This window comes from Notechis scutatus, chromosome 2 (genome assembly GCF_049901735.1).
Source record: "Notechis scutatus isolate UNSWTSFEM ecotype Mainland chromosome 2, rNotScu1.2, whole genome shotgun sequence".
In the NCBI taxonomy this organism is placed as follows: Eukaryota; Metazoa; Chordata; class Lepidosauria; order Squamata; family Elapidae; genus Notechis; species Notechis scutatus.
In genome coordinates, this window is record NC_142010.1 from 160,540,945 (window position 1) to 160,553,129 (window position 12,185).

General features: G+C 46.0%; 1 protein-coding gene across 7 annotated transcripts in view; it reads right to left on the reverse strand.

Moving 5' to 3' along the window:
* RIMKLB (ribosomal modification protein rimK like family member B) overlaps positions 1–12,185 on the reverse strand; it is an 88,713-nt gene that overhangs the window by 32,291 nt on the left and 44,237 nt on the right. For all 7 annotated transcript variants that reach the window (XR_015747911.1, XR_015747908.1, XR_015747907.1 and 4 more), the window contains exon 4: positions 11,915–12,145. Coding sequence is in view for 1 of the 7 variants with exons in the window: in XM_026687377.2 (XP_026543162.1) it covers positions 11,915–12,145 (231 nt within the window). In the remaining 6 variants the exon portion in view is untranslated. The remainder of the gene's footprint in view (positions 1–11,914; positions 12,146–12,185) is intronic.

The window sequence follows — 12,185 nt, forward strand, 5'->3', positions numbered from 1 at the left end:
TGGTAGGAGGGATGCAATCCATACACTACAGGGAAAAGGAAAACAGGTGGGCCTCTGTCATTCACAAACTAAAAATAGATCTCCAATATAGCCAGAACAAATTAAACCAAATAGAATCACAGAATCAAACTACTGGAAGGAACTTTGGAGGACTTTTCCTGCCCAAAGCAGGAGACCTTATAATAAATGGATATCCAATCTTTTCTTGAAAATCTTCAGCAATGGAGCAACAACTGTAATGACCTTCCTCAGCTGTTCCTTTAGGACTCTTGAAACAATTAGTTATCAAAAGGAACTTTTACTGAGAGAAAATGATTGCAGAGAAGTCAGGAGGAATCTGAAGTTAACAAAGCATTAAGCTATTCTTTCCAATTCACCCCCCACCTTCACCACTCCACCAGCAGCCAATACAATGCCGCATGGCTTTTTTGAGAACTCTGAGGCATTAGCTTGATCCCCAGGACCCATGCAGTGACCTTGGTGGTCAGGCTAGAGCCAGCTGGGAGGAAGCCCATCTGTCTTTGGGAACCCCCACTCCCTAAATCCCACGCAGTTACAAAAAAAAGTGAAAGCATGCAGAGAATGCAACCCCATTAGCCTTCTCCTCTCTCCTTCATCGGAATGGCAGTGTCCCACTAGGGGATCTGACATGCTGCCCTCCCAAAAGAAGGATGGCTTATACCTGCAGCACATAACATAATAAACAGGAAAGGAAAAGGAAACATTTAGTCTCATTTAGGTTTATCAGGATATTAGTTGTGAAACCATTTGATTAATTTAGGGGCTCTAACATGGTGGTGATTAACCTATTGGCAAGAAAATCTTTCCATGCCACCAGGCACTGGAGGGTCCCTTGATGTGTATGGGATTTCCTTAACTTCAAAATGTTGTTCACCTTCCACCATAAATGGTTCAGGAACAGGGGGAAGAGCTGGCCTCAGGGGACAGGACACCTCAGGTTTCAACAGACTACTATGAAAGACCGGGTGGACCTTGAAGTGGCTTGGGTAGGTCTACTGTAACAGGTTTAGTGTTGTTTTTAATCGGGAAAGGTCCAACAAACTTGGGTCCCAACTTCTTAGAAGGTTGCAATGACTGTAGGTGGCATGTGGAAAGGTACATCTGATCCTCCACCTTCAACTTCTTTGGCTCAATTCTTTTCTTCTCTGCTTGACATTTGACATTTTCTTCTCTGCCTGCCTCTCTAGCATCAGTAAGTGCTTACGTACAACCAGCCAGGTGTTTTGTAACTGGCCTATCCAGTCTTTCAGTGAGATCACTGGATCCTTGGTAGGTAACACAGGCATATGCTTGAAGTCCTGACCGATTGCAATTCGGAAAGGTGAAATTAATACTATGAACAGAATTGTTGTAAGCCACTTCTGCAAATGATAAAAGGTCTGTTTAGTTGTCTTTTTGATAGTTGATGAAGCACCTAAGATACTATTCCAGAACCGAGTTCGCTCATTCACATCCCCTCTTTGTTGCGGATAATGACTAGAACTAAGTCCCTGGTTAGTACCTAATCAATCGAAAAAGGCCCTCCAGAGCTTAGAGGTGAATTGAACCCCTCTATCTGATATGATATATTGGGGTGCTCCACGTAGCTGGTAGATGTGATGTAAAAACAGCTTAGTGAGTCCCTGCACTGTGGGTATTCTTTGGTGTGGGACAAAGTGCACTTCTTTTGAAAATAGGCCTGTTACCATCCAGATTATTGTATTCCCTGCACTTTTGGGCAGTTCATAGAGATCTCTCTCCATTCCATAGAGATCTCGGTCTGAAGGAGTCCTGGTGTTTTCTCCACTTAGCAGATGCACACACAAGGCAACTAGACACATAGCTTTCAACGTCTTTTTTAAGGGAGGGCCACCAGAATTGTTTTATTAGATGCAATGTCTTTACAAATCTGAAATGTCCTGCCACTTTCAAATCATGGCATGTCTTCATAATCAGGAGCCTTTGGCTAGTTTATTTATTTTATTTATTTGATTTGCCAATTGTTTACAAGATAATAAGTATAAGAGTATACATAGTTGTGAATACAAGAAATGGGTACATATATGAAAAATAAAAGAATAAGAGAAACAATAGGACAGGGACGGTAGGCACGTTGGTGCGCTTATGCATGCCCCCTAGTTGGCACATAGTTTTGCTCCCACCCAAGCCAGTCAATCCTGAATGGAGCAGACATCACCGTGGTTGCGGAACCATTCATTGCAAGCGTACTGCAAGAGCAGCGAGCAGGCCATGGAGGTGGTGAGAGCAGCAGCGTCAGTCACAGCTGAGCCAGCCAATGTCTCGGGGCAGAGAGAAAGTCGTGAGTCTCCTCATATTCTTCTTGCTGCCTCATGGCCTGCTTGCTGCTCTTGTAGCGTCTTGCGCAGCACACTTAAATTTAGTGCGCTTCACAATGGGGGAGACGGTGTCTCTTCCTCCTCATGGAGCCCATTACGACATGTAGCATCAGCTGCAGCTAGCCCAGCCAGTGTTTCCGGGTGGAGAAAAGTTGCACGTCTTCCCCAGTGGCTGAAGTGCACACAGCACCAACAAGGACCAGAAAAAGAGATCAGTAGAGGAGCAGTTTGCTCCCGCTCTGGAATATGGGGCAAGTCTCCATCTGCCGCTTTTGCCCTTCCCTTCTCAGGACAGGTAAGGAGTGAGTGGGAGGGGTGGGGCAGGGCCAGCTCGTTTAGCTGACAGGAAGCCACAGCAAGGGGACGAAAGAGCTTCAATTTATCTGGGAACCTGAAATGACTCTTGATTTAAATCATATGATTAAAAAGCACCCAAAAAATAAGAAAGAACAACATCAGCAAAACAAAAACAAAAAAAACCCCAACCCTCGCCTGTTTTTGGAAATGTTTTTTACACACACACACACACACACACACACGAGAGAGAGAGAGAGAGAGAGAGAGAGAGAAGGGAAAGGGGGAGAGGGAGACAGAAAGAGAGAGACATGAGAGGAAGAAAGAGGGAGAAGAGAAAGAGGGAGAAAGAGAGAGGGAGGGACAGAGGGAGAAAGAGATGAGGGAGAGAGAGAAAAAGAGAGATGAGAGATGAGACAGAAAGAGAGAGAAAGAAAGAGAGGAAGAGAGAGGGAGAAAGAGAGGTAGATGTGTGTGTGTGTGTGTGACAGGGGGGGCTACCTGATTTAGAAGGTCATGAATTAAGATTTGGACGGCACGGTTATTTATGATATGATATGGTTAAAATAAATGTTAATTTTAACAATCACTTTTGTTAGATGTTTCATTCTAAGAGTTTGGAATAAATATTATAAACCAATAAAAAGGCAAAGATGAGAATTCTAGAAAAGAAGGTGATAACTGGAGAACAAAGATGGATTATAGTCAGCATTGGCTGCTAAAGCCTTTTTATCTTCCTCATGAATCATAAGGCTAGAGAAAACTACATCTTACCAGCCCATGAGAGATTGCTAGCCAATATAAATGAACACAGAGCATAGGATAACAAACTTAGAAGGGACCTTGAAAATCTTCTAGTCCAACCTTCTGCTTATTTAATACTATTCCTTGGATTTAAATGGAGAGGGAATGTATGTATACACACACACACACACAACAGGCATGATATTCCCCTCTGAAAAAAAAATCAGGGCCGGCCAAGAGACCCCCCACCGCGCGCCAAGAAATTGCCCGCTCGCACCGCCCGGGCGATTCCCAAAAAAATCGGAATTCCGATTTTAATCGGAAAAATATCATGCCTGACACAAACACACACGACAGAGACAAACTCTCAGTTGCAGGAAGCTGCTTGTGCTAAAACTAAATTACAAGAATGGACCTGTTGAATTATATGTTGGATCATTTCCTGTCAACACAAAATTCTTATGATACACAAACTAAATTGCTAATTAGAAAGCTGTAAAATGGCGATATCTCTTCTGGCATTAAAATGGAACTTAAAAACACGAAAGAAATATTACAAGAACAAGGTGAAAGCTGGGCTTTGCTTCAAAATTCATTGAAAATGTGATTGCAGAGTATGAAGAAAAAAGACAAAGGACAGAAGAGGAGGTGGAGCAAAACATAGAAGGGGCCATCCAGGCATGATATTCCGCTCTGAAAAAAAAATCGGGGCCGGCCAAAAGAGACCCCCTGCCGCGCGCCCGGGGAGCGCCCGCTGCTTTCCTTCGCCAGGGCCGGGCGGTGGCGTGTTGCACGGAGGCTGGACTGTGGCTGGCCCAGCTCCCTTTTCCTGCCGCTCAGCGGCCTCCACTCGCACTGCCCGGGCTCCGCTCAGGTATCCGGCTGGGGCTGTCAGGAGTTGCTACCGCCGGCGCAGCTCCACGCGGCTCCAGTCCCATGGCCTGCACGTGATGCATCTGGCCCATGGACCAGGAGCCGCAGCTGCCATTGCAAAGCGCCGCCGCGGCTCTTCCTTTTTGCCTTTCCCTTCCTGAGGCAACGCGGGACTGGAGCCGCGCGGAGCCGCGCCAGCAACTCCTGACTCAGGGCCTCCGAGGGGAGGGGAAGGAGGAGAAGAAGGGGTGGGGGGAAAGGGAGGGGATTCCCAAAAAAATCGGAATTTCAATTTTAATCGGAAGAATATCATGCCTGGGGCCATCTTTAATTACCGTCGAGAACAAAGAGCTCTGGAAAGAAAGAGAAAAAGGGTGTTGGTACTTACCTGACACGCCCGTTCTCCTTGAGTTGCGAAAGCATCCAGTAGTGGGAGGTGCTTCAGTCTCTGCTTATCTAGGCTGGGCTTAATTTGCGGAATGCTCCTCCTCCTCCACGGGACTCCTCCCCAGCGTTCCCCAGTTTTGGCGAAGATGAGAGAAACAAAGACCCTCACCCTTAATACTGTAAAAATTCGTTGGCTGAAACAGGATCCCACCAGATGGAAGAGGGTGGAGCTGGATGCTCTTTGCAGCTCAAGGAGAACGGGCGTGTCAGGTAAGTACCAACACCCTTTCTTCCACAAGCTGCTCAGAGCATCTAGTAGTGGGACATACCAAAGCTTGGCCTGTCCTACGGGAGGGACTCCGTCTGTCTTGGGATCCCCTCCTGGTCCCTGTGGACCCGTTGCAGAACCCTTCTGCCAAAGGAGGCCTCGGCTGATACAAACACATCTATTTTATAATGCCTAATGAAAGGCGATGGAGAGGCCCAGGTTGCAGCACGACAGATGTCAGTGATTGGTGCCTGCGTGGCCCATGCTGCCGATGTTGCGGCGCTCCTTGTTGAATGAGCTGTTGTGCCCCTGGGCACCTGAAGTGCTTGAGTCTGATACGTTTTTGCTATTGCGGCCCGTAGCCAACGGCCTATTGTGGAGGATGAGACCTTGCATCCCTGATTGTTGGGCTGAAAAGACACAAATAAAGCCTTCGTTTTTCTAAAAGAGGCTGTACGGTGAATATATATTCGTAACACTCGCCTCACGTCCAGCCGATGCCCTTGTCGTTCCAGCCCTTGGGATAAAAATTAGGAAGTATCAGTTCTTGTGCCCTGTGAAAGGCTGAATTAACTTTGGGTATGAACATAGGATCGGGACGAAGGACGACCCTGTTGGAATGGAAGACGCAAAGATCTTGTCTGATCGACAAGGCTGCCAGTTCCGAAATATGACGAGCGGAAGTGATCACTACAAGAAAAACTACTTTATACATCAGAAATTGGAGACTTGACGATTGCAAAGGCTCGAAAGGGCACTTAGTGAGTGCAAGAAGGACCTTGTTAAGTTCCCAAGTGGGATAACGGCGAACCGTAAGTTCGTGGCTCCTCGAAGGAAACATTGTATGCGTGGATGATGGGAAAGAGATAGGAGACCTTCATAAGTGACGACTGACGCCAAGGCCGCCACTTGTCTTTTCAACGTATTAGGTGATAATCCCATCAAGCCCCTCTTGTAAGAACTCTAGGATCTGGGCCACAGATGGAGAAATGCGATCAATTTCAGACTTGGTACACCATTTGCAGAAACTGGACCACATGGCATTGTAGATGCGAGTTGTTGAGGGGCATCTGGAAGCTTGGATGGTGGCGATAACTCTGTTGGGAAACTTTTCGCTCTTCAGACGACTCGCTCAACCTCCAGATGGTCAGGTGCAACCATTGAGGGTCTGAATGTTGAAGGGGTCCTTGGGTTAACAAGACCCTGTCTGGCGGAATTCTCCATGGTGGTGATACAGATAAACTGCGGAGGTCTGCAAACCACGACCATCTGGGCCAGTAGGGAGCTACCAGAAGCAGTTCCGCCTGTTCGTCAAGCAGCTTCTGGATGACCTTGGGGATCAGTGGAAGTGGCGGGAATGCGTACAGAAGCCCCAGGGGCCAACGGCAACGGAGCGCATTGAAATTCTCCGCTCCTTGTGAGGGGTATCTGGAAAGAAATCTCGGGAGCTGAGCGTTGAGGGGGGAAGTGAACAGGTCTACTACTGCCTGCCCAAATGTCCTGACCGCCTCTTGAAAGAGGGTCGGATGGAGGCACCACTCTGATGGACCTATCGTGTCCCTGCTTAGCCAATCTGCCTGTGTATTCACCAGTCCTGAAATGTGTTCTGCTCTGATGGAAATCAGGTTGCTCTCTGCCCAATGACACAAACGCTCTGCTTCTCGCATGAGGTTTCGACTGAGTTCCCCCGTTTATGTGAGCTTTCGCAGTTATGTTGTCGGTCAATATTAATATGTGTTGGTTGCGTACCTGTGGAAGGAAGCTGCGGAGAGCCAGGTGTACTGCTCGAAGCTCTACCCAGTTTATGCTGCGCGATCGTTCTATGGAGGACCAGCGGCCTTGGGCTGTGAGCAATTGAAAGTGAGCTCCCCATCCAATCAGGCTGGCATCGGTGGTGATGGTAAGTCTGTGGGGCTCTTTGAATAGGCAACCTTTGTTTATGGCTGGTCTGGTCCACCAGAGAAGAGATATGAGGTCCTGTGATGGAACTTTGACCTTGTATTTGGAGCTGCTTCGGCCGGATCGCTGGTATGGGAGCAGAAACCACTGGAGGGATCTAGTGTGGAGCCGGGCCCAAGGAAAAATAGATATACATGAGATCATCTTGCCTAACAATTTTGATAGATCAGCTAGGGACACCCTCCTATGAACCCTGACCTCCTTAACTAATTGATGAATGCTTTTTTTGTCTATCTGGTGACAGGAAAACTTTGCCTTCCACTGTTTCTATGACTGCCCCCAGATGGATTAATTGAGTCGAAGGTGTTAAATGACTCTCTTCCCAATTGATTGAGAACCCGTGTAGTTGTAGGGAGTGTAATGTGGTCTGAGTATCTATGACTGATTGATGAACAGATGACAAAATTAAGATATCTTCGAGGTAACACTGCAGTCGTATGGGGACACCTCGAAGATGAGCAGCGAGGGCTACGAGAACCTTTGTGAAGGTCCTGGAGGCAGAGGCTAGTCCGAAGGGAAGAGCCACATATTCAAAATGGAGATTATTATAACAGAATCGTAAAAATTTATAGTGGGAAGGCCGAATTGGAATATGTAAGTACGCCTCCGTCAGATCTATAGATGTAAGGACGTCACCTTTTCTGATACCAAGTAAGATGTAGGGTGTGCATTTTAAATTTGCGATATACTAAAAATTGATTAAGGCGTTTCAAATCCAAGATTGCTCTCCACCCCGCTGAACTTTTGGGAATGAAAAGATGTGAATAGAAACCTCGCCCTCGTTGGTCGGTAGCTACTGGTTGGATGGCTCGTATGTCCAGTAGGTGCTGAATAGCTGTTTCCATAAGATTTCGTTTAATTGGATCTCTGGAAAGAGGGCACGACATAAAGAAGTCTGGGGGAGTGGATTGAAACTCCAGCGTGAGGCCGAATCTGATCGTGTCTCTGACCCAGGAATCAGACGTTGAGGAGTCCCATTGGTCCGCGAATAATTTAAGGCGGCCGCCAATGGGAGCCGGGTCCATGGGGTTATCTTGGACACCGGAAAAATCTATTTCCCGCTCCTCGGAAGGATTTCTTGGGTTGGCCACCCCTTTGCTGGTGTCTAAACTGAGCAGCTTCAAGGGAGAGGGGGAGAAAGGGGCTGAAGGGCTGCAAACCTTCCCAACGAAAGCAATCCCAAAGTCTGACCTCTCTGGCTATTGCTCTGGTCGGAAAGGTGGGGGTCTCTGCTATCTGGTTGAGAATGGTCCCTGATAAAAGGGCCAAAAGGATCCCCTCCAAAAGGACTGAGGGTTTCTAGGGTCTGACTTCCAAAAAAGGGAGGGTAAAATTTTCTTTTTGTTTCGAGTCTCGATGAGTAGCGGATCGAGGGAAGGGCCAGTCTGTCTCCCGCTAGAGATGAAGCGAGCTTGCATTTATGTTTAATATCCGCTTGCCAATTCTTTAACCATAGCAAGAGTTGCACTGTGACATGTGAAGTGATGGCTCTGGCTGAAAACTTAACTGCATGAAAGGTTGCGTCAGCTGAGAATTCGGCAGCTGCTATAAGCTTTGCAATGTCTTGGTGTGCTCTAGTGTTGGAATTGGGAACATGCTCCCATAATAGCCAGAGCCATCTAAGGGAAGAACGGGTAAAGAAGGAAGCAGCCGTAGCTGCTCTGATGGCCAGACTGATGGGCCCTGCGTAGGGCTAGCTCAGCCCGTTTGTCCTCCGGCTTTAATGCCTCCAGCGCCTCACTGGGAATGGAGGACGAGGACACTAATCCCACAATGGGTTCGTCTACCTCAGGACTATTCAACAATTTTAAGAAATCTGGGGCCAAATTAAAGAATTTCCTATCATAACCAGTGGGGGCCGGGTACACTGCTGCAGAAGCCCACTGTTTCTGTACCAGGTCTGCAAACATGTGAGGGACTGGAATCATGTCTGCCTCATGGTTGGGTGAAAATGAGATCTTCTGGTCCCTCATCTGACAGAGTTGGAATGGTAGAAGGGGTGGGCTTGTCCAGTCGCGCAGTGTTTCTGGCCTTGAACAATAGAGATTTGAAAAGTTGCGGCCGGAACAAGCCTGTAAATACAGGTTGGTCGGGAACGAGGCCCTCATCCTCAGACATCCCCCTTTCTAAGGGGCCTGCTTCCGACATGGCCGGGTCAGTATCGTGCATTGATTCTGATTCACTCTTGTCCGTGTGCTCAACGTGTTCTACCTCTTTCGCCTCCTCCTCCTGCGGCTCCTGTAGAAGCATACCCCCTTGACACTGTACCTGGGTATAGTGTGGCTCCGACCTGGCCAATGACCAAACTGATTGCGAATCATACTCAGCGGATGCGGGATGATCCCTGGTCAGAACCGCATGTTGCAGGCCTGCTGCGATTCCCTGACGGACAGCCATCTCCCTCCAGGTCTTCATTCGCTCTGGCACATCGTCTGGAAGAGATTGCTCCTGTCGAAGACCGGCAGCCGTTGGTGTGAACATCGCTTCGGGTATTCTTTGCATGGTTGGTGATTGAGCTGACTGGGCCTGTTGACTCAGGGGAGCCATGCTGCGCCTGGATGAGAGAGAGAGATCTAGGGGGGTAGGAGGGAGGAAAGAGGAGGACAGCTCTGGACTGTGGGGTGAGAAGGCTTGAGAGGTCCTGTGTGCCTCCCGTGTGCACTTATCTATTTGTTTTTCCAGTGCCTTGTGGCGCCTGTTGGCATCCTTTTCTGATGCCTTAGAAGTCCCTTTTTTTGGCTTAGGATTGTGTTGAGATTTGGACTTGCCCCTTGAAGTTGAGGAGTGTGAACCACTACCCCCTGCCATTATGATTGTGGAAGGACCAGTACGCTCGTTATTTAATGCTATATTGTGTAGGCGGTTGGCATGCCCAGGGACCTGGCCAAGAATGGACAGGGTGCCCTGAAATCAAATCCTTTTTTTCTTTTTTTTAAAATATGGATATCTGCTTCAAAATTGAGTCGTATCTCAACAAATAATTTATTATTGTTATAAAATTGCAAATATTATTATATTGGTATGATTAATATTATCAGAGCGTATGGGTATGCAAATATATATCAAATTTGGATGTCCCAATCAGCCAAATTGAGAACGCCCAGCAGGCCAAATTATCACTCACAGGCCTTCAACAGCTTCCCTGCACAGGCGGACACTGGCCTAGGTGCTCGCTGTTGTGCCGCTGGATAGGGAGAAATGTGAGGGTTGAGCCAACAACACGAATTAACAAAAGCCTTGAATATGTTGGAAACGAGGTTGTAATGATTCCTCGGGGTATTTTGTGTAAAAAAAACCCTTCAATCTGGAATAAGGATTACCTCACACAGTCTATTGAATTAGCATTCAACGCGGCCACGCGGTCCCTTTACAGTAAAAAAATGGTGACCGGACGTTATTTGTGGCGCGCGCGCCAGCAGCAATCTCCCGCCGAGAAAAAGAGATAAGCTCCAACCCTTAGGGCTAAACCGGCAGGGAGAGGTGAAACAATGAGGCGATTACACCTCCACCCCTAAACGGCGTTCTTGGGGGGGGAAAAGAAACTGCGATACGACTCGGGAGAGAGCGAGAGAAAAAAAGCCTCGCCATTTAAATGATAAAGTGGCTCGGCGATCATAATGGCAAGGGTAGGGCTAGCGGTTGGGGGGGGCGAAATGACATCGAAGCCTCCCTGCGCTTAGGAGCGCAAGGAGCGTTTCCTGATAATGCGATCCCCGACGGCCAGATGGCAAGGGCAGCGTCGGTAAAAAAAGAACAATTGACTATCTGCAAACCTTAAAGAGAATTCTCCTGTTTCGGCCAAGGATTAACGAGAAGCACTGCCTATCTCTCACGAGGCTGAGCCAAAACTGGGGAATGCTGGGGAGGAGTCCCGTGGAGGAGGAGGAGCATTCCGCAAATTAAGCCCAGCCTAGATAAGCAGAGACTGAAGCACCTCCCACTACTGGATGCTCTGAGCAGCTCGTGGGAGAAAAAGTTGGAAACAAATATTGGAGATTTGGCAATTTGAATAAAGAGGGAAATGTCCGGAAAATTAAAAAAGGGAAAAAGTATCAGCAGAAATTCGAAGGGCGGAAGGGAGTTGGAGGGGGATAAAAACTGGAGTGAAAGAATAAAGGGGAAAATACAAGGGGAAAGAAGGGATAAGAAACAGGACTTGGGAACAAAGAAATATGGGAATTCTAAAAAAATGGGAAAAATTGTTTAATTAGACATAGAGATAATGGCTGATTGATATTTGGAGAGGGGATGGAAAATAGAACTGCTATTTTTTGATAATGGAATTCAATGCTCTTTTCCTTTATGCATAGAGATAATTGTAACAAATAATGGAATATATTTATTAAATATATTGAAATATTTTAAATATACTGAAATAAATGAAATGATATAGGAGAGCTGAAATGGAATTAACATCAAGGTTTAGGATTAAATGAGTAGATTAGTATGTCTTTTTTTCCTGAAATTGTAGATAAACCTTATGAAATTAAAAAGGGGAAACCATGCACAATCTGATTTTTATATGCTATGTAGTTTTAAATGGGATTATTAATTTTAATGTTTTAGGTAATAAAATGTTAAACATTTAATGGGATTTAAAAGGGGAGATAATTAATGAATATGTAACTTAGAGGTGGCACACTTAAACTGATATTTTAGGGGGGAAACCAATTTATAGGAGTGTTATTAATCAGAATTTAAGAGGAATATAGAAATGTGACAGTTAAAAGTACTAAAGTATAATAATTATGAAGTTAATATATGTGAATTAAATAATGAGATAAGCATTTGGAGTAATATAATAAAATAGAAAATGTATAAAAGCTGTTAAGATAAGAAATTGAATACAAAAATTGAATTATGGTCATATTTGTATGTATATGTAAAACCTATAATCATGCTGTTCACTAAAAAGAGATGTTAAAATGTGGAAAACTGAATAAAACCTGTTTAAAAAAATTCTTATGATACATGTAATATTAGTTTCAGTTAATATTTCATAGATGCATAATAATTGTGGAATTTTTCTTACCATAAGAAAAAGTGTCTGGAAGAGGCACACCATGACCAGCCAATTCTTGGAATGTCCAGAACTTGTTGACACAATTAAGTATGGCTTGTGGACGGTTCATTAGCCGGCAGCCCACCTTCTCCAGATGGCGAAGAACTGTAATATCACTATCACTCTGCACCCATGGTGTTGGTACACGAACCACCACTACTTGTGGGTAAGCAGTGATGAGTTCCCCATTGACCCGAAGACCTGCAGGAAAGAATAACAAAGAGGTCAATTTGATTAATAT